The sequence below is a fragment of the Tachypleus tridentatus genome, chromosome 2 (assembly GCF_004210375.1).
Source record: "Tachypleus tridentatus isolate NWPU-2018 chromosome 2, ASM421037v1, whole genome shotgun sequence".
NCBI classification, from domain to species: Eukaryota; Metazoa; Arthropoda; class Merostomata; order Xiphosura; family Limulidae; genus Tachypleus; species Tachypleus tridentatus.
In genome coordinates, this window is record NC_134826.1 from 91,393,541 (window position 1) to 91,417,123 (window position 23,583).

At 34.5% G+C, this 23,583-nt stretch overlaps 1 protein-coding gene across 6 annotated transcripts in view; it reads left to right on the forward strand.

The window, feature by feature from the left end:
- LOC143244514 (putative RNA-binding protein EEED8.10) overlaps nucleotides 1-23,583 on the forward strand; it is an 80,533-nt gene that overhangs the window by 13,733 nt on the left and 43,217 nt on the right. For all 6 annotated transcript variants that reach the window (XM_076489339.1, XM_076489343.1, XM_076489342.1 and 3 more), the window contains 4 exons: nucleotides 2,653-2,731; nucleotides 8,013-8,166; nucleotides 9,289-9,381; nucleotides 21,803-21,916. In XM_076489339.1, the coding sequence (XP_076345454.1) occupies nucleotides 2,653-2,731; nucleotides 8,013-8,166; nucleotides 9,289-9,381; nucleotides 21,803-21,916 (440 nt within the window). The remainder of the gene's footprint in view (nucleotides 1-2,652; nucleotides 2,732-8,012; nucleotides 8,167-9,288; nucleotides 9,382-21,802; nucleotides 21,917-23,583) is intronic.

Sequence of the window (23,583 nt, forward strand, 5' to 3'; positions counted from 1 at the left end):
CAAAAGTTCAACATTCAAATGTTCATTTAGTCTTTCTATCTCCATGTACAACATCAGTTCTACAGCCACTAGATAATGGAATTATACATTGTATAAAAGTGAAATCCAGAAAATTGATGTTTCAGCATATTATTGCAAATATGGACACTGTAAGAGAGCATCTGAAATAAATATGAAAACTTACGTGTTAGATGCAGTTGCATTTTTAAGTCATTCAATCAAATGCATAAAAGATGAATGCGTAATAAAGTGCTTTTGAAATTGTGGATTTATTCTTGATAATGGCAGAAATTGTGGAGAAGTTGTTTGTTATGACTATTCTAGTGAAATCCAAACTGTGATTGAGAAGATTGATGCAGATGATTCTGTGAACTTGGAAAGTTTTGTGAACATTGACAAGTATGTTTTAACAGAAACTGATGAATTTGATTTAAAATTTATAATAGAATCACAAGATGGTAACAGTGTGAGAGATTCAGAAGATGAACAAAATGGAAAAGATAGTGAGGAAATAGAAATTCCTACTTCATCACAAGTGTTAAGTTATATTAATGCTATAAAATTGTATGCAAAAATGAAGGGGGAAAATGAACTTCATAAAAAGGCTGTAGAACTGGTGTTCTCTTTTAACTGCATGAGAAAGCCCATTAAAAAACGAAACAGTTGAAATTGGACACTTTCTTCAAATAAATTTGATTAAGGTTTTGTGTACTTGTGTATATTTTGAATGCCTGTTTTTGTTCTTATTCTAATAAATATAGCGTAAACAGTATAATAATTTTATTCACAAATGTTTTACTTCCCTTGAGTCAAGCAAGTATAATGTTCTGCTCAATGATTATATGTAATTAAGGAAATGCATGTTCACTATGTCTAAGCCAGAAATTTTACTTGGTCCCATGCAATTGCACCTTAGACAGGTTTTACTGTACTTTCTTCTTTACTTGTAATTTGAAAGTTACTTGTATATCAAAAAAAAGTAATAAAACTTAAAAACATAGATGCTTGCCTTTACTGTAGATACTTTTTTTTGTTAACCCTATCTACACAGGCCACAAGTCAAATGCCATGTCATTCCATTTGTTGACTTCATTCAAAATTTTATTGAATTCCTATTATATGAATGTTTTCAGTAAGTTTGATATCAAATTGTAGATAATTCAAGTTTAGTGTTATACATTATTTAATTTAAGTTTTTAAAATTAAATATTAAAAAATTGTAACTATTTATTTTTGTGTCACATGTTATGTTGAATACAGCATTGGTTTGTATTAGATGTGTATGATGTCAAATATCATACAAAGTTCATACTTCCTTGTGAATTATGATCTCATATTTATCAGTGCATTAATAAGAATACAAAATAAGAACTTCCTCTCTTTTCTTTGTGCTGAGATCTTGCTACTTATACTGAATCAAACACAGTGGCCCTGCCCACTATTTTCCATTTATAGAAACACTTGCTTATGTACACCTACATCTGTCTTTGAGTGAATATTTTGTCAAAAGCTTATAATATCCTCTTGGCGGCTTTCTCAGTCTCTTTTGAAGTATTCAGGTGATAAACTACATTTTTTACTAGATACCTACCAGTATTGTAAGATCATAGTGAGCTTGAAATTTCATATTTTTTTAGACTCAAGTACAGCTTACTTACAAAGCTTGATAAATTGTAATGGAATTATATGGAATTGATATAGTAGTAACTCATGAATGTTTGTTATTTCAAAAATGTATATGTATAAAAAAAACCTAACAGATGTTATTTTGTTTCACATCTTCCATATCAAAAATTTGATGTGGCTTTACAACCTGCTGCAAGCAACAAATGAGTACAAAGCCCAGAAGAGATAATTGATTAACATATTTCTTGATTAACTGTTCTATATATTAATAAAACTAAGTTTAAAACTTGTTTGCGAATAGTAATAATGTATTATAACTGAATTCTGACTGAGTTTTACAAAATACCAGTCCACTGATGCACAGATAAGACAGGTCACATTGTATATGGTAACATGAGTGCACATGTATTGTGTCATTGCTACTTCTGTAATGTTAGCCAGGCATGGATGGAAGCTCAATATAATAAATATATGTAAATCTATAATGTTATGAGATTTAAGCTCTGCAGACAAAACATTTGCATTTTTATGCTATTATTTGTTGTCATTCTGGAATGTAAAATGCATAATTTATATTTATTTCCTAATTTTTTATGGTAATTTACTGACCCTGTATAGAGTTAGGGTAAAGAAAATAGCACATAAAATAAAATTTCACTGAAACAAATATTTTAAATGTATTTAGGAGAATTTAGAGATTACACAAATGATATTTGATATTTATGGGACAGAGAATAGTTAAATTAATCATAAACTTGGACTAGTAACAAATCAGAGTGGATATATTCACAAACAACTCTTTAGTATAAATACTTAATTTGCCAAAGTATATACATACTGAGCCTTTGCAAAAGGGTTAATCATGATTCAGGTCTCGTTGTTACACATGTTTAATACCTAGTTTGAGACTGTTTCAAAAACTGTCATGGATTAAAAATCTGTTCCAATAAAATAAAATGTATATAAAGTATTCTGTTCCTGTATTCAGTTTTATTTTATTTTTCATGCTAATGATTTTTATTTCAGAGATCTTCGTGTGTTTCCTGCTGAAGAAAAAAGGACTGCAAAATTATACAAGGAAGCAAGAAAAAACCTGTCACAAGAAGTAATTCTTAAACTATCACATGAATTCATTGGACACTAAGGAATCAGGAAAATGGAATAAATTTAGTTGTGAATTGAGTTGTGAGGATTCAGTGTTTCAACTAAAAATATAAAATATTTCATGTTATTTTAAAAATGAAACATTTACAATTATATTGAAGTTATCAATATTTTTTTTCTTTCCTGATTCTATTAACGAAGTCTTTTAAAGCTTAACTGGATATGCACAGAGTTGGGCCATTATACCAACCTAGTATTATAGGAGGAATATTGGCAATAATGTTGCATGTACTAACTGTATCTACATGAAATGTGGCAAGCATTTAGTAAAATGTACAGTACACTGTGTTACAAAAGTATCTGTACTCAAGATATGTCTGTAAACTGACAGTGCCTTATTTAAATTCTGCCAAGTTGGAGTGCAAGGTGATGTTCACAAAAAGAATAAAAATGCTTTGTACATTGCACAGTTTGCATATTTATTGCACTTGCATAACTTCTGAAACCCCTGAAATGCACATTTACAATTATTTCAATATCCCCTTATATTGTATTTGGTGTTTACTCTCCTTTTCCATAAACTATTGCTAAATTAGCAATGTAGGGTAAATCATGTAGTTGATGAAAGATACAAATACAAGATACCACTTTGAATGCTATTTTGTCAAAAGTCACGAAGTTATGACATGCACTTTGATCTCAACCTATGCACATGGAGTTAAAAGTTTATAGAAAATTTGCATAAACAGTCATTCATAAAATTAAATAAAAGGTTTAAAAAATTAGAACTACTGATGTAACATAAGGCTTTTTGGTCCATCAAGGCCATTTTAAATATTTAGTAAGAACTGAAAGACATCAGCTAACTCAGTAGAAACACATCACTTTTGTATAAACCAATAAAAACTCGTAAGTTTCAAAATAATCAACATATTTTATTATCAGACGAAATACTGTAGAAGTTAATAATTCTTGAGAAAAATAAATCTGTTTAATAATAAGTCAAGCCTGGGACACTAAAATTATTAATTTTAATAGTAAAAGATCAGATAATAACATGTAGTCTGTATGCCCTTTCAAAAATTTTGAGTATCTGTTAAATTATTTCTTACGTTTTTAAGCTGTATGTAAGACAAGTGCATATGTTTAAGTATTTTCTCAGAATTCAGATATTTTAAAACCCTTCCTACAATATCCCTCTCTTTTTAACCATGTCATTTATCTGCAGGCCTGTGCTCATGCTTGGTAGGTCAGGCATCAAAGCTAGAAGGAATCTTGGATTAAGTTCACCTCCAGCATCTCTAGTTCCTCCTACTCCAAAGTTGTGTAGGACAAGATTCAGAAGGTCAGTGGGTTGTACATCTCCCAGCTCCTTTCAGTCTTGCTCTCTGATGGCCAGAAAGTTGACAGATTTTCCACATTACTATCCCCCCTTGATAAGAGTTTTTCTTACCTGTCCAGCTCTTCTGCCTCTGCCTCAGCCTTCTTGACCACCAAGATTTGAGCAGAGAGATCACCACTTTCAGGAGGTGAGTCTCTCTGACTGCAACTGGCAATTCACCATGATGAAATTGTAGATATCTTTTCATTTGTCTGGTGGTATATCAGTCTGACCTGACAAAATTCATTATGAGATGCTGTGTCATTTATATCCTGCCTCACTATCTATCATTCTGGTTATTTTCAACTAGATTTAACAGGAGAATGTCTTTCCTGATGTTTGGCTCTAAGCTATTGTACTACCCTTTTCTAAGCCTGGGAAGAATCCCAAGATTCCAAAAAACTATCAGCCTATTGCTTTGATGAGCTGTCTGTGTAAAGTCATGGAGAGGATGGTCAATGCTCATCTCTTTTGGTTCTTAGAGTCAAACAAGCTTCTCGGTGTGAGTTTGGATGACAACACTCTAAAATAGGCCACATGATGTGGCTTGAAACATCAATTGGGGAAGCCATTCAGAAGGACATGACATAGAAGCATAGAATTTTACGTGATTTCTACTCCTGCAGGTCGTGTGACCATTTGCCAATTTTTATTCAAAATTGTTTATTCAGTAGTTAATCAGAGGTCCATGTGGGTTGTTCACTTTTTCATTTGTTTCCTCAGGAATTTGGAGTCCCTTAGGGCCATGTATTGAGTGTCACACTTTTCAGTATTAAGATTGATGTTATCACTCATCAGCTTCCTCTGACTGTTGCTAATGGTCTATAAGTTGATGACTTCCACATTTTGTCAGTTGTTACACATGAGATTCAATGAATTACAGCTTCAGACTACCTTCAATATCTTGTGATTTGGACAGTTACACATGGTTTTGGTTTTTCTTCAAAAACTGTTTGCATGCAGTTTTATCACAAGTGGGGATTGTGTCCTTATCCCGTACTTTGGTTCAATGGTGATATTCTTCCCTTGGTGCCAGAAATGAAGTTCTTGGGACTTGTTTCTGATTGCAAACTGATGTTTATTCTACACATCAAGCAGCTTCATTTCAGGTGTACCGTGATATCAAACATTCTCTATATCCTCTCTTTCAACTCTTGGGGAACCAATTGATGTTCTATGCTACAGGTTAATTGTACCCTCATAAGATCAAAAACTCGACTAGAAGGTTCAGCCAGGCATTTGGCACTTATAATGCTGGACTCTTTTCACAATCAGGGGCTGCAGCTCTGCAGGTGGGCATTCCACACTTTGCTGGTCCAGAGTTTGTACACTGAGTCCCATAAACCAACTCAATATCTTTGAAGTATACTGTTAAACTACTTTCTTTGCCACAGCACCCAACCTGAGATTGTGTTTCCCACCCTCAGTGGACTGTTTTATTCAGTAAAAGGTGGTTCATTAATCAGTGATGATGAGAAAACCTACTTGTAGAAAAAAATATATACATAAAAACGGCTCGTTTGGATTGAGAAAATTTTTTATGTAGAGGAGCGAACAACATTTTGACCTTTTGCGGTCATCGTCAGGTTCACAAAAAAACCTGACGATGACCAAAGAAGGTCGAAACGTTATTCGTTCTTCTACAAAAAAATTTTCAACCCAAACAAGCTGTTTTTACATATATAAGGTGGTTCATTATTTCACCTTTTGGACTCCATATGTGGATGTACAACCAACTTGGGTTTGGCATTGGGTGAGATTTCTGAGTCTAGTCTTGCTAGCTTGTTCCTCCATAGTGTGTTACTTTTCTCAAGCGTGATCTTATCTCTGATTAACCTGAAGAAGGAGGATACTCCAGACTGGAAACACCACCTTCTCTTTGCTGAACATCTCTTGAACCATCCCTTCATAGCCATTTATATGGATGGCTCAAAGCCAAGTGCCTCTGTGGGCTATGCCATGGTTTGTCAATGCTTGGAGTTTATGTACAGACTGCCTCGTTACACTTTCTGTGTTCAGTGCTGAATTGTATGCAATATGTCTTGTCTTGGATCATGCAGTGGCTAACCAGTACTTTGACTATACTGTTTACACAGACTTTCTTAGCTGTCTACAGGCCCTGGAATCACAACACATAATTTGTCACATTGTTCTACTTGACATTTTAACCACCCAGAACAATTTCTTTGCCGTCTCTTTGTATCAGTTTTTGCTCCAATACCATTATGGCCAGGTCTGTTCCATATATGGACTACAATCCTATGATCGAGGCTTGGCTTTGTGCCAGTTGGCAGTCAGCTTGGGTGAAGAACATTCCAACAAACTTTTCTAGATCAAACTTAATGCTCTTTGGCCATCTAGTTTCATCAGGGATCATAATGAGAAGTTGTCCTGATGAGGCTGTATATTGGTCACAGCCTTTTAACCTACTGTTTTTTTTTTAATCTGATGCTGATGCGCAGTTGTGTTTCCTTTGTAACACTCGTGACACAGTAGCCCATATTTTATTATTATGCTGTTGTTATGACCAGGGGCTGCAGCACCATTTTAGACATGCTTACACTCAGAATTTACCATTGACTTTAGATGGTGTCATTAGTGATGTTGACACTTTCTATTTAGCTTTTTACAGACCATTGGCCTTTTTAATTCTATTTAGGTTTTACTTTTTTGGGGGGGGATTTCAACAACAACACTAAAAAATGCAGTAAAACAAAACAGAAATCCAATATTTTAGCAAATCCTATTATTATTTTGTTTACTTTATATATTTGTTGCCATGCTTTTATTGTTTTCTTTACCATTTTAATGTTTTAAGAGAATTGTTTTACTTCCAAAATGAAATTAAACAATTCCTTTTTTTTATATAAAGGTGGTTTACTCTTTTACCAACTCTTTGATGCAGATTGTTCTGTTTCTTTGCACTGTTAAACACCAGCCAACCAGCCAATCTACTCCTTTAAAGAAGTTTAATATCCTACTTTAAATAAGATGGAAAATGTCAGACATGAATTTTTCAAGTGGGGTTTTATCAGAAACATGAAAAGAAGCCAGTTAAAGTTTTGATAAATACAATATTGATATGCATTGAAATGTAAAAGACAGCTTGATGTATAATTTTGTATTGTGCATTAAAAATTTGAAAACAAACAAACAATAATGACAAAACCTTTGTCAGTGTAATAAAAGTGTCATAGTCTGAAATTACATATGAAAAAAAAATGTTATTAGTTAATAGCTTGTGAGCTTATGGTTAAAGAGGAGGTTGCATTAATCTCCAACAAATATAATATATGAAAGTTTGTTGTATAGATAAGAATCAAAATTCTTTGCTAAATTTTCTCTTTAGTAGGTTTATTCCAAAGTTTTGAGTGGAATGGGATAGAAATTTACATGATTGTTGAACACTAATACCTTTCAGGTATTGTTTAATAAGATCAAGATATAGAACTTAATTGTAGACATTGCTAATAATTACTAAGTGAATGCTGAAACCAGCTTTAAGTTTCAAAACAGAGTGTTTAACTTTCTTTTTGCCAGAATTAACGTCATTCTTTATCTTATGCTTTTTCATTTTTTGTTGAGCAAAACATCCGCAGTTAATAATCCTGCTAATTTCATGACATTTTTAGGTGAAAATCATGATGATATTGTAGATTTTCACACTGAGGATAAAACGTTTTTGTGTGAGTAAAAGATTATCATTTCAAAATCAGCTGTGATTGAGAATTTTGATTAAATATATGTATATATACAATTTTAATATCATTTTTACCAGAATGGAAAAAAAGTTGTTTTGATTTTAAATGTTAAGCTTAGAATATGTAGCATCATACAGATTTAACATTAAATCCATCTTATACAAAGTTTTTGATTATTTTCATATATCTAAATTACACAGAGTTCTGAAGAACATGAAGACAGCCTGCCTATAAAAGAATCTTTCCCTAAAACTGTACCTGTCTTGTGTGAGAACATCAATGATCTTAATGATGATATCCTCTTAATGATCTTCTCTTACTTGGAGATTCAGGACAGAATAAGATTCGAAATAGGTGAACAATATAAATTCTTCAATTAGAATACCTTTAATTGAAATATATATATGTACCAAGAAAAATAGTAAAGGGTGTTTGCATGGAAATTGGTGTAGTAGCTCGTATTGTTAAAATATGATTTACTAGGATACTAGATAGCAATATTAAAAAGGATTGCTTTTAAGCTCACTCTTACTTAGTGTGTGAGAGGTGTTCAGTTCAAATCCAAGGCCAGGAAGTATGTTGTTAAAAAAATATGTTGACACTCAGCTATAGGTCTTGTTTGTGAAGGGGAAGTGTATTTTGAATAGTATTAGCAAGAGCAAGGGGGCTAACCTTTCAGACAAGTTGATAGAGCATTTGCCTTGTGTTGAAATTCAGGGTGAGGAAGTATGAAAAAAGTAGGAAAAATATTACATTGGCTGAGACCAAATAGACAAAATGTATTTCTGTTTTGTTATATAACATACAATATAGTCAAGGTAGACCAGTGGTTTGAAAGCTGTGGAATTTGTATCCCTTTGCCACAAAAGAAATCAAGCTTTACTCTGAGTACATTATAAGAGTGATGGCAAAATTTCACTATTTGGTGTGAAAAAAATAACTGCCTACATTCCTGTTAGTCTATCACAGCAAAATTAGAGACAGCTAGTGCAGGTAGCCTTCATTAGCTTTGTGAGAAATCCAACAAACAAAGTATGCTGTTATAATAAAGGTGACAAGAAACGTACATATGTATATATTGTTATTGTTTGTTCATGTAATCTTTTTTCTCAATTTAATTTCCTTTGTAAGTAGATGTTATTTTGTGATATGTGCAAATATTTTTGTGTGAAGAACTGAACATTATGGTATAATACAATTCCTGTATGGTATGATTGTAAGTTTAGTTTTATCTTTACTCTTTTAACTATCTGAGTTGTGAAAGTTGTAAAATTTACTCTGGATATTTAGAATTCTATCTATGTAAAAAAAAATATATATATAACCACTTTAAAAACAACAGTTAAATTTGAATAATGGCTTTTCTCTGATTTTGCAATAAAGTTCGAACATGGTAAATTTTATTTTTGTATAATCCAAGTTACTATACAGTATACATTATTTCATATATTTCAAAATGTGATTTTTGATTTTCAGTATGTAAGAAATGGAAAATACTGCTCTCCAAAGTGTGGCACACCCAAGAAACACTTAATTTTTATAACATGTTTTCAGTCTTCAGAGGATCACGTAAGTTATGTAATCTCTCTTACTGCATAAACAGTACTGTGCAAAGGTGTCAAAACAAAATCAAAAATTAGATTTCAGGCTACTTTTAAAGAACAATGGAAGGTAAATTATAGCTAAACATCAAAATTTTATTAATTTTCATATTTAGTAGAATAGAAACTCATTAGAAGTGCTTGAGTTCAGCAAACAATTAATATTTTTGTGTCCACTTTTTGCTTTAATAACTGCAAATAGTCTTTCAGATGTTGTTGCAATATATTTAATCAAGGTATCCTTTTGGATGTAGCTCCAAATATCTCTAATACACAATGTAAAGTTTCTTTTGAAGTAACTCTTTATTTCTTAAGTTTTTGATCTATCAACCCCTCGGTGTGGATTCCTGTATGTGGTGAGGGGACCTCCCAGGGAAGGTTCTGTTCTATCTGGTTACCTTCTCTGGGATCTAAACATCCACCCACGTGTTTGCTGTGCGTGGCGACCTGTGAAGGGGAGGAGAGGATCCTGGTGGTTGAGGGGTCCAACCCTAACACACCACTTTGGCCTCGAATTCCTGTAGACGGGCGGCCTTTGGGAGGCCCCCCTTGGGTCAATCGGCTGGTCCACTTGGGCTAGAGTCAACCAAGTACCAGTGTTGGAAGTTCTCAACGGGTGTTGTGGACATTGTGCCTGATGCTGATGTTTGGGTATAGTGCTCACGAAACCCTGGCGTTGCTGCATTGTCCTTCCGTGACTTTGTAGTGTGTCCCCTTGTAGGGCTCCATGGTGGGTGGGGTCAGTGGGTACCGAAATTTTTTCTTTTTCCTATGGATCCTCTAAAAAATTTAAATAAAATTGTAAAAAAACAGTCAATGGGTAGCGACCACGTCTTGAATACTCAGAACAGCAATCTTCAACATCAGTAACACACGCACCTCATTTTCTTATATTACATTCTCTTCGGAAAACCTTTAGGGCAAATGTCCCCTTTTTTTATTCAAAAGGGACTAGAAGGACTTGCTGGTTCTCCAAAGTCAGTAAAGAAACTTCGATCTGGTGACGTATTGGTTGAAACATCCACATCCCAACACAGTGAACTCCTCTTGAATTCAAAGGCAATTGGGGATATACCTATTGAGGTTACATCCCATGCTACCTTGAATTCTTCACAAGGAGTTATTGTTGAAAGGATTTGAAGAACGTTCCCCAGTCAGAGATTCTCGCTGGTCTCTCCACTCAAGGAGTTTCTGCAGTGAGGCGCATCTCCACTGCAAAAGATGGAGTTACACTGCCAACAAATACCCTCGTTTTAACATTTACTTCACCACGTGCACCTGCCACCATCAAGGCAGGTTATCTCATTTCAGGGTTCGGCCATACATACCAAACCCTCTTCGATGTTTCCAATGTCAGAGATTCGGCCACTCAAAGACATCTTGTCGTGGTTCCCTGACATGTGCTCGTTGTGGAGGCAAGGACCACGATGCCTATGACTGTGACATGAACCCACATTGCGTAAACTGCAATGGTTCTCACCCCTCTTACTTTCATTCTTGCCCAAAATGGTTGGAGGAAAAAGAGGTGCAGCATTTGAAAACGACACATAACATTAGTTATCCTGAGGCTCGGAAATTGCTGTCCACAACTCCATCTCGGACATATGCTGCTGCACTTCATTCCACAACTACAGTGGGAGTGCAGACAGATCTCTCTGTGCCTCCAAGTGAATCATTTTCAAAACAAATGAAAAGCCTTTTGACCTCCGTGGTTAAAAAGGTTGATGAATCGACTTCCACACCCATCTCTGTTCCTCCCATACCTTCCAACAAACCTCAAGATCCACGTCCTTCAGTTTCAAATACAGGCATTTCTTCTGATACATCTTTTTCTCCCACCACAAGAGACAAAACAATTATTCGTTTTGCGTCCTCAGTCACTGGATTCCCCTTCCAATAACAAAACCTGCCCACCCAACCCAGAGCAGGATCCATGGAGGTTGATAGACCTCCTCCGACTAAAAACAGTAAAGAAAAAAGACGTGGTCGTAAACCGAAGGATTCTCCAGCCACTTCACCTACCCGTTCTTAAAAATGGCCACCTTGATACAATGGAACTGTTGAGGTTTACGTTCTAATCTGGATGATATCAAAACGCTGATTGCTTCCTACCATCCTGTTTGTCTTTCTTTACAAGAAACATTTCTCAAAACTGTTGATACTGTCTCCATTCGGCATTTTTTCTGTACAGAAATGACAGGTTATGTGATGGTCGAGTACATGGAGGGGTAGCACTGTTGGTTGATCAACACGTGCCCACCCTGTCTTTGTCACTCAACACACCCTTGGAGGCTGTAGCCATCCGTGTTTCCTTGGGTCATACCATCACTGTTTGTTCTCTGTACCTGTCCCCTGGAGAGACATATGATAAATCAGATCTTGATGCTCTCGTTGAACAATTGCCATCTCCATTTCTAATTCTAGGGGATTTTAATGAACATCCCCTCTGGGGAAGTGCTATTATTGATGGGAGGGGCCGATCTGTAGAGCGGATGCTCTCTGATCAAAATCTTTCTCTTTTCAATACTGGTTCTTCCACTTACTTTCATGCACCTAGTCAGTCCTTTACCGCTATTGATCTCTCAGTTTGCTCCCCTTCATTATTCTCCCATTTTTCATGGAGGGTTGACAGTAATCCACTAGGCAGTGATCATTTTCCGCCTTTTGAGAGAGACTGGCGTGGTCGATGCCACCCTACCAGCGTGCCCGTGGAAGCTGGATCAGGCAGACTGGTCCACTTTCACTGCTCTCGCAGAACTTGATCCTGCCATCATAAATCAGCCATCAATAGACGACTGTGTAGCAGCGGTAACTGACTGTATTACACATGCAGCTGCTCAGTGTATTCCTAAAACCTCGACACGTTTTCCACGATATTCTCGTCCGTGGTGGAATCCTGCTTGCCACTTAGCACAGAAGGCTTAAAAGTGGGCCTAGGATACTTTTCGTAGATATCCCACACTTTCAAACCGGGTTGCTTTCCAACGGGCCCGTGCACATGCTAGGTGGGTAAGACGTCAAAGCCAGAAGGAATCTTGGATTAAGTTCACAACCAGCATATCTTCCACCACCAGTTCCAAGAACATATGGGACAGGATTCGAAAGGTTAATGGGCACTACAATTCTGTCCCCTCTCGATCTACTCTCTGATGGTCAGGAGGTGACTGATGTTCGAACATCGCTAACACTCTAGGTGAAAGCTTTTGCCGGGTATCTAGCACTTCTGCTTGTTTCTCCACCTTCCTGGCCATCAAGACTCGGGCAGAGCGATCACCTCTTTCCTTTCGAACTGACTGTTTCTTTGACTATAATTGTCCCTTTACCCTGGTGGAACTAAAAATGGCCCTTCATCGGTCTGCCAGTACGTCTGTTGGACCTGATGATATTCATTATGACATGCTGCACCATCTATCTCCTGCTTCTCTTGATGTCCTTCTGATTGTTTTCAACCTGATCTGGCAGGAGAATGTTTTTCCTGATGCCTGGCACGAGGCTATTATTTTACCTTTCTCTAAGCCAGGGAAAGATCCCAAGATTCCTTCAAACTACCGTCCAATTGCTTTGACGAGCTGTCTCTGTAAGACATTAGAAAGGATGGTTAATGCTCATCTTGTTTGGTTCCTTGAATCAAACAACCTCCTCTCGCCCACCCAGTGTGGGTTCCGTCGACAGCACTCCACCACAGACCACCTAATTAGCCTTGAAACATCTATCAGAGAAGCCTTTCTCAACCGCCAACATCCTGTATCAATATTCTTTGACATAGAGAAGGCTTACGACACAACATGGAGGTATGGCGCTTTTGAGACCTCCATACATATGGGTTACGTGGCCATCTATCCATGTTTATTAAAAATTTTTAATGGACAGGAGATTCCAAGTTCGTGTGGGTTCGACACTTTCCGTTCTTTTGTACAGGAACTTGGAGTCCCTCAAGGCTGTGTATTGAGTGTTGCACTCTTCAGTATAAAAATTAATGCCATCACTGAACAACTCCCTCTCACTGTTGCGAATGGGCTGTATGTTGACGACTTTCACATCTCGTGTCAGTCGTCAAACATGAGATATATTGAGCGGCAACTACAAACCGCCATCATTTGTGTACGGAAGTGGACTCTGGCGAACGGCTTTAATTTCTTTCTCTCCAAAACTGTATGCATGCACTTTTGCCGTCGACGGGGTATTCACCCTGATCCTGAACTTCATATCGGTGAAGTTTTGCTGCCAGTGGTCCCGGAGACCAAGTTCTTGGGGCTTATCTTTGATCGTAAACTGTCCTTTATACCACACTTAAAGCAGCTTCGGGTCAAATGCACAAGAGCACTGAAAATCCTTCGTGTTCTCTCTTCTACCAGTTGGGGGGCAGATCGCTGTTCAATGTTAAAGGTATATTGTGCTCTTATTAGATCGAAACTCGATTATGGATCAATGGTCTATGGCTCTGCCAGACCCTCGGCCTTAAAGATGCTGGACCCCATTCATCAACAAGGACTTCGACTCTGCACTGGGGCTTTCCGTACCTCTCCAGTTCAAAGTGTATACATTGAATCTCATGAACCTTCTCTACACCTTTGCCGTTTGCAACTATCTTTACAATATACTTCGAAACTTCATTCCTTACCAAAGCATCCCACCTGGAAATGTGTTTTCCTTCCTCGGTGGGCAGTACTTTTTCAGAACAGACGATCTGTCATTGCTCCGTTTAGCCTTTGCATCCAGGCGCAATTGGATGAATTGGGTCTATCTTTGGATAACATTGCAGATTCCACAGGTCAGCCCATCCCACCATGGCTTATTACAGCCCCCAAATGTGACCTTTCTTTCAGTCACCTAAAAAAGGCAGACACTCCAGATTGGAAGTTCCGTCTTTTATTCAATGAATATCTTTCAAACAATCATTCAGTTCCCATTTATACAGAGGGTTCCAAATCAGGTAATTCAGTGGGCTCTGCTATGGTTTGCTATGGGTCAGTAGTTGCGTGCAGAATCCCTTCTACAGCTTCTGTGTTCACTGCTGAACTGTATGCCATATCTCTTGCCCTGGATCATATTGCAGCTGAGTAGTACTCCAACTGCACTATTTATACTGATTCGCTTAGTTCTATACCTGCCTTGGAATCGCTACACGTTAGCTCACATCCTATTCTCGCTGATATTCAAAACTGACTGGCCCATTTCTCATTAGCAGCTACTTCAATCCAGTTTTTCTGGATACCAGGCCATGTTGGTATTCGCGGGAACGAGCTTGCAGACATGGCAGCTAAATATGTCTGCTTCAGCACCATCACTCCTATGCCTATTCCGTACATGGACTATGGTGTTGTCTTCAAGGCTCGGCTCCGTGCCAGTTGGCAGTCCACTTGGAGTGAGCAACATGACAACAAACTTTTTCAAATCAAACCCAAAATTGGCCATCTGGCTTCCGTAAAGTTTGGAAGGAGGAAGTTGTTCTCACTAGGCTACGCATTGGTCACAGTTTTTTAACTCATCATTTTCTTTTATCTGTAACTGATGCAGCAATGTGTAATTTGTGTAACACTCAAATCACTATCAGCCACGTTTCACTTTCTTGCCATCGTTACAATTCTCAACGACGGCAATATTTTAAAACATATTTTTTCCCAGGATCAGTCTGTAACATTGGACAGAGTTATTGGTGATGGTGACTCTGTCCACCTTGATAATGTTTTTAGTTTTTTAATGGCCATTAATCTTTTTAATCTCATTTAAGTGTTGCATATATATTCATTACATCTTTTTAATTGTGGTTCCTTTTTTACAGTTTTAATCTCTCTCCTTCAATTTGACATTGGACAATGGCCAGAACATTAACTAACTCGACACCAGGACTGGAAAGACCAACTTCAGATGACTAACACTGCTGTTTGAACTATCCGTTTGAACTACTCGTTAGTTGTCCTGGCGAGTTGTTATTATACTTTTGCTGCATATCATTTCACACTTTTACTACTTAACTTTTTAATACTGGCCATATTGACTCATAACCCGGAACCAGGACTGGAAAGACCAACTTCAGGTGACTGATGGTGGTTTTTATACTTACCTGTTAGTCTTCCTGGCGGGTTATGATCATAACCATTCTGCTACAGGTAGTTCTTTACAACTTTGTTGACTGGATGTCAACATTGGTTTTTATGCCATTTTCTGTTTTAATTGCCGTTTTGCTTTTATCTTCAATTACTTTTACAAATTTTACTCCATTTACTTGACTTTTATATTTTTACTGGACATTTGGCTACTCATTATTACGATTTTGCGGAGAGTCTTTTAAAACTTTTTTCTTTTACATTTTGATAATAGCTGCTATGACACATAACCCGAACCAGGACTGGAAAGGCCAACTTCAGGTGATTGACGGTGGTTCTTGAACTTACCTGTTAGTCTTCCTGGCGGGTTATGATCATTACCATTTTGCTAGAGTAAATATTTTACAACTTTGAAGACTGGATGTCACCATTGGTTTTTACACCATTTTCTGTTTTAATTGCTGTTTTGTTTTTACCTTCATTTACTTTTACAAATTTTACTCCATTTACTTGACTTTATCTTTTTACTGGACATTTGGCTACTCATTATTACAATTTTGCTATGTATCTTTTAAAACTTCTATTGTTTTACATTTTGATACTGGTTGCTATGACACATAACCCGGAACCAGGACTGGAAAGACCAACTTCAGGTGACTGACGGTGGTTCTTGAACTTACCTGTTAGTCTTCCTGGCGGGTTATGGTCATTACCTTTTTGCTAGAGTAAATACCTTACAACTTCTTATACTCTGCCTTCTATCTTAACATTGTAGACTAGGTGTCAACATTGGTTTTATACTTTTTTGTTTTACCTTCATTTCCATTTATGTCTATTACTACATGTATTTATTTTTTTTTACATTTTTACCGAATGTCTGGCGCAGATAGCCTCATCTGCTTTGTGCCATAAAACACGAAATCAATCAATCAATCATTTGATCTATCAAATCCCAGTCCTGTTCAATTGGGTTGAGGTGGAGGCTCTGTGGAGGCCATTACATCATTTGATTGACTTCAACAGCTTCTTCCATAGCTAAGTAATTTCTGCATAGGTTGGAAGAATGTTTGGAGTCATTATCTTCCTGGCCATAGAATCTTTTATCAATAATACACAAGCCACTGTCCTGTGAAGGATTAGTATCTGATGGTATTTATGCTGGTTCATTAAATTTCTCTGCATTTTGCAGATACATTCTTCATGGTATATGCTATGCATTAACACTCCTACGAAAAGTGGGGCCTAATAGGCCCCAGAGCAACTTGAAAAGTTATTAATATTAGGCTAATAATTTTGTATTTAAATGAAATTTAAATGATATTTAATGAAATGAAATCAAATGAAATGGCAATTTCATTTAAATACAAATTTATTAGCCTAATATTAATAACCTTTCAAGTTGCTCTGGGGCCTATTAGGCCCCACTTTTCGTAGGAGTGTTAAGTTATCTTTCACACTTTTTCCATCAGGTGTACAACCTACGCTTTGAACCAGATATCTCAAACTTGGACTCATACATCCATAACATCCTTTTCCAATCATCAACAATCCATTTTCTGTACTTCTCAGCAAATTTCAGTTTTCACAATGTATTGAGATTGAAGTAAAGGCTCTTAACTGCTACTTAACCAAATATTCCATTCTTGTTCATTCTTCTGAACTCTTTTCTACCATTTGGTACATGTTTGCATATTTGTTTGTCTCATGCTTAAGAACAGTGGCAGTCTTCCTTTTGTCCTGAAGGCTGCATAAACAAACAAATTTATTATTAGTATTATTGAGTTTAGATGTTCTGGCTCTTCCTTTCCTAATATCAGATTTATCTGTCTTGATGTAATATTCTAGGGTGTACTTGACAGTGTTTGGGGAGCATTTCAAGTCTACAGCAACTTGTCAGACAGTCCAACCAGCATCACATAAAACTTTTATATGAACTCTCTCCTCTACTTACAATTCTGTACACTTTTTGGGCTATGGCGTGACAACAAAATTTTATATATAGTGTTAAACACTCTTTTATCAAGGTTTATTTGTGGAATGCTATTAAATTGATTTATTCTAGTATATACCAATATCATATGCTAGCTCCTTGCTAACTTCTTTCTACATAGTCAAGGCACTGCATGGGGTATTATGACCCTAAATTTGATCAGTATGTTCATTCAAGCACAATCCTTATTACATGCTCTTGGTACAAGTATATGGGAATTCTAAAAAATAAGTATTCTCACCCTGGTTCATTCAACTCTCAACAGGAATTGGTGAATTATTAACATAGTGTTGAAATTTACTTTTTGTAATGGCATGAAGGAATTAGCCTTAGAAAATGGAAAGAATGACAAAATATTTCTTGTCCTAACATTTTTGCACAGCACTATGCATGTACAATTTCACTCTTTTTTTTCTTTTTTTTAAACCATGTAACTGTTCTTACAGGTAAGGCCTATGTCTTTTTATCATTAAAGCTATATAATTTGTTTTTGATATTTTTTGTAGGTTTACATTAAAAATAATAAATTTGGTAAACATGATCAGTAAACTATTTTATAACTAAAAGTGCAGCATTATCAACATATTCATTGTTATACTAAAATACACTGTATGTAGTAACATGAAAGTTTTTTCTTTGAAAATCGGTGAAACAGAAATTTATTCCACATAATTTTGGTCAACTTGTAACCCCATGCAAAGTCCTATTGCAAGGCCTGTAATAGGTCTTTAAATTTTTAATTTTTTGAGATGGGAGCATCACCCCATTAGGCTGGACCTTAGTGTAATTACATACTTTTTACAACCCTAATTACTTTCATATGCTTCAATATTAAAGCAGCATTGCTGGGTCAAGGAAGTTTTGATGGTATGAAAGAATGAAGTGTGAAAAATTTGTATCATGAAATGACATAGGAAAAAGTGTTCTCTCCCAATTGAATATTAGTTGTTTTTTGTTTACAATTGTCAATCTGTTTTTTGACGAGTCTACAATATTTATAATGTTAAGTATGACAAATAGCTTGCAAAGAAAGATGTGTACATGGTTCTCACAGGTCTGTGAATATGTAATTTTGCTGTGAAACCAGAAAACAAACTTAAAACATTGTGGTACCTTGTAATTGATAATGGATGAATGAGAAACTATGTTTTAAATATCTGTTGTAATTTCATCTTCCCTGGTGAAGCTCCTTTTTTAGTTCTGATTGAATTAATAAATACCTAGAAAATTGGTTCATTTTTAGGGAAAGACTTTTTTTTTAGTGCTTAGCATAAAATTAGTTATTTTAACATCTTTTTTTTTCAAATTCTGGTCAGATTCAATGCTTTTGTAACTTCTGTGATTTGAATGGATTATTCAGTGTATGTTATAATGCATATAATATGATTTTTGCTACTAGTAATCAATATCATTTTCATTGAATGTTTATCCTTTTCTTTGTCTGTATTTTATTGAGATTTATGTAAAATGCTTTTGTAGGCTTTATTCTCTTACTTTTTACAAGATCAAATAAAAAAAAGTATATGTATTAAGTGCTAGCAGCTTGTTTCTAGAATTTGCTGGATAGAGTTCTGGTGAAAGTTTTGTAACTAATAATTGATACTTTTCTTTATTAATGCTATTATCTACAACCAGGCGAGATTTTGTGAGCCTTTGCTTTATTATAATAAAGACCCTTTCTGTGACATTGTTCAGTTATTGCTGTTTCTGATAGGTTTGAACTTTTCATCAATAGTTAACCTTCATTACTGAACATTCTCATTATTACTTGATCTTTTTGGAGCTATCGGAAAAGTGCAATTATTTATTTAGTTTTTAACTCTTTCCAAGTAAGTACTCTTTTATGCATGTCACAAGGTTTTACTGAGTTATATTCAAAATTTAATTAAGTTGCTTTACTATTATGGTATAAGAATAAACTTAGCATTAAAATGTAGTTAATAAATCAAATGTTAATATCATACAAGTTTTAATTTTTTTTTTAAATCCCCAGTCTTTCAAAGTATAAGCCCCCCAGTGGCTCAGCGGTATGTCTGCAGACTTACAACACTAAAAACCGGGTTTCAATATGCGTGGTGGGCAGAGCACAGATAGCCCATTGTGTATCTTTGTGCTTAATCCAAAACAACAACAAATCAAAGTTTAAACTTAGTGACATTTGCTCTTTCCAAATTTATTTACTGAGAAGTATGGAATTTATAGGAAATTACTCATTATAATATAGGTGTTACTTGGGCAAAATATAATTTTTGTAGCGTTTAATCTTGTTTGGTTAACAGAGCCTATAGACTTGAAAATTAGACATCTCTTGCTTCTCCCATCTCTTACATCCTTTCTCCCACACTTAGGCAATAGTCCTCTCTTATGATTATGCTATATCATTTGTAACCAACAGAGAATCAAAATTTTAATTTGTCAGAGATGACATGCTATATTACATTGCTGTCTTTACAGAGTATTGTCTATTTTGTTTCTAATTCAAACTTTTTTTCAACAGTAAAAATATTGATGTGATTAGCTGAATTTCTAACTGCTTTTATTATACATTTAGAAAGCCAGAAAAATGATGATAGCTACAGCATGTTTTCTGTTTTTCATATGTCATTGTTTTGTGTTTTTAAATGCATTATTAAATTATATAAACAATTACCTAGTGCAGTTGAAAGTTGTTCTAGAAAGAAAAAAAGGCAATTTACATATATATCATTTTATCATGTAGATTATGAGGTTGGTCAAATCTATTAATCCTGTATAGAGTTAGGGCTGAGAAAATACCATAAAATATAAATGTTTTACTAAGAAAAAAGTTTGAAATTTAGTTAGAAGGTTTTAAAAATTATGTAAATGAAATTTGACAGTTTCCAGGTGAAGAAAAGTATTTTAAATTTTAACAGTGAAAATCATTTTGCACTTGGAGCAACCAACATTTTAACTTTTTGTATCCAGGGAAAACTTCTTAATCAAAATACTTCATTAAATATTATATTTGCCTACAAAAGACTTATAAAGTTTACTGAAAGTTGCAAAATTTAATGAAGGTACACAAAACATATTAGAAGTAAAAGTATGGAAACTAAAAGTCAGTTTGGGGCTTGAAACTAACCTGAAATGACTGGGCCCAGAGCAAAAAATTTAAAAGGTGCTGTGAACCACTAGTATATCATCACCTGGTAATATCATTTTTTCAATTTTTTTTTAAACAGTTGTTTTGTATTTTATTGATTTTATAAACTGAGGAAGAGAATGGACTCACTTTATTTGTTATTTATGGTTATGGTGGCTAATTCACTTTAATTTATAATGGTGTCACTGAAGGACAGAACAGAAGATTGTTTTGAGAAAGTGTGGAATTATTTAAATGAAATAGCTGTTTACAAATTCAAATATAAACATGAACTGCATGCTGTAGTCATTTTTCTGTTTAGTAATTTAACAAAAGACTGACAAAAAAGAAGTGATAGTTAAACATGAAGTGTTTAATTTAGTTTCTGATAAGCTTAAAAGGGTGTGAACAATTGCTTAGTGGTCTTGTAAAGTACAGAAACACTGCAACCCAAATGTGTGTGAATCATGTTTATAATTGATTTAAATTCCATCTTGGTGATAGAAAGTCTTAATTTTCTTAAAATTTGTAAACATTATATTTGTCAGCTATTTTTACAAAGTTTTAAATATGTGCTTCTAAAATGGAACTGTGAAAAATGCTTATTTGGTGTTTGCAGTGCACAAAGTTGTAAAACATGTTTGTTATTTGACATTATGAATTTCGTTTTCACTTATCTTTAATTCATATATCAGCTAGTTATTTGCAAGAAATATTGTATATGCAAATTGTTGTAAAATACTGGTGTAGTTTAGTTTCTCATTTTATTCATAATTTAAAAATTATTTTTATGACTAGTTTAATTTTGATCAAGGTTTTACAACTTTACAAGGTTACTAAAATTAACAACCTTGTTGATGAACTGGTGATTATGGGATGTTTTGACTCCTCTCTGGTACAATGATAGGAATGGGTCAGAATTTCATCTCTTCACCAAACTATCCATTTTAACAACTTTCAACTCCACTACCTGCTGACTGTCTTTCAAACAGTAGTACTCTGTAAGGTAACAATCCTGGATGAGTTGCAAAATTTCCAGTATAGAAATTGAAGTCCATCATACATGACTGCATCTTAATGAATACATAGCAAAATACCAAGTTGAAACCTGTTTAAAGCTGATGATCCTTTTTAATGCTCTAAATCAGAGCCTGCATCTAGTAGATAACTTGATGAGTTAACTCATGTTAGGCTTACTAAGTAATCATTAGTTCAGTATTACATTTTCTATGTGTTTTTCCTGTAACAGCTCTAACAACTCAGATCTTGAAGTCACTTTTGAGACGCTGTGGTTCATGGCTGAAAACGTTAGACCTCAGTACTGTTGTCCATGAGTTAGATTTTCAAGTCACAGGGATTCTTGGTGAGTTTTTATGGTAGATGTACTAAACATTTGTGCTTAGCAGTTATTTGGCAAGTAGAGCTCTACAATAGTAAATTCACATTAAAAATACTTCACTCATTTTATCATCCATAAATGTGTTAGTTATTATCAGTTAAATTTCTTGTTACAGGTAGGTCAAAGAGTGCATGTCAGGACTTTTTCTAAAAGTCACATTCAAAATGTAGTTAAACTATTTTGTTATCACTGTTTATGAATAAACTTGGCATCAAAGCACACTTAATAAATCAAATTTTAATATTATACAAGTTTTAAGTTTTTTTATAATATAAGGAAATATTTTTTTAAAATCCTTTGTCTCTAGTATGAGAATTGTTGACATTCGTTCTTTAGGACTTCCCTCTTTTATAACGTATTTATCACCCTTTTGAGAAGTACAGAATTTAACATAAATTGCTTGTTATTATATAGTTATTACTCAAGCAAAGCATAATTTTCTTAGTCTTCAAGCTTATTATTTTATGGAGCCATAAACTGGAAAATCAGACTTTACTTTCCATAACCACCTATCACATCCTCAGTTTTACAAAGTGATAATAGTTCTCTCTGATATTTTATACTATATCATTTATAATCAGTAGAAACTAAAGTTTTAACCTATCAAAAAATCTGTTATATTACTTTTTTTTTCTCTACAGATAATTGTCTGTTTCTGGGTTTAGTTTCAGATTTCTTATGGAAATCACATTGACTACCTTAGCTGAATTTCTAATACATCTTATCTCATAGTTAGAAAACTAGAAAACGTATAATGGTTATAGGACATTGTTTACTTTTTACATGTTATTATTCTGTGTTCTTAAGTGCATTATGTAATTAAATAATCTTTAGTTGTGCCATCAGTATAAAGAAGTAGGGTTAAGTTTCTTGGACTATCAACAGCATAAAAAAAATAAGGCCCAGATAAGTCCTATATTTCTCATTTTTCATGTGTATTATTTGTATATTATGAAAGTTGGTAAATTTTAAAAATTAGAAACTTGGAGAGTTAGATTAGTTAAGAAACTGAAAAATAATAAATTTTCATGAGGTATGCATGGGAATGATATGTTCAAGTAATTTACAACTTGTTTGGTGGGATTATTATTTAGATACATCAATGACTAATTAAACAATAAAATTAACCTTAAACAAGTATAAAGAGTTAGGAGTTTTAAGGTAATTAGGATAAACAATGTAGTTTCCTCTTAAAATTTGAAATTACTCTGAAAGAAAGAAGGGTAATTTAGACTTATTTTGCATTTTGTGGTAGTTAAAAAGTCATTCAAATCAACAGAATTTGCCTAGAGTTAGGGTAGAGAAAATAACAGATAAGCTATAAAGTTTTACTGAAAAAAGTTTAATGTAACCTTTTAACCCTATATAAACTATTGCATATGACCAAATAAAATTTTCTAGTTATTCAGCTAAACGTTAAAAGGTATGTATGTATTTTAGTTTTTTAATTTTAAATATTTCATTGCACTGTACATAGTAATAGCTAAGTTTAATGATTTTGTGGAGAAAATGGAAAATAAAGTATATACATTTACCTGAAACAAAACTTTTGGTAATCATTTTGGAGGTTCTAGAGATTATGTTAATGAAATGTTAAAATTTTATGATAATAAATGATAATTTTACACTTA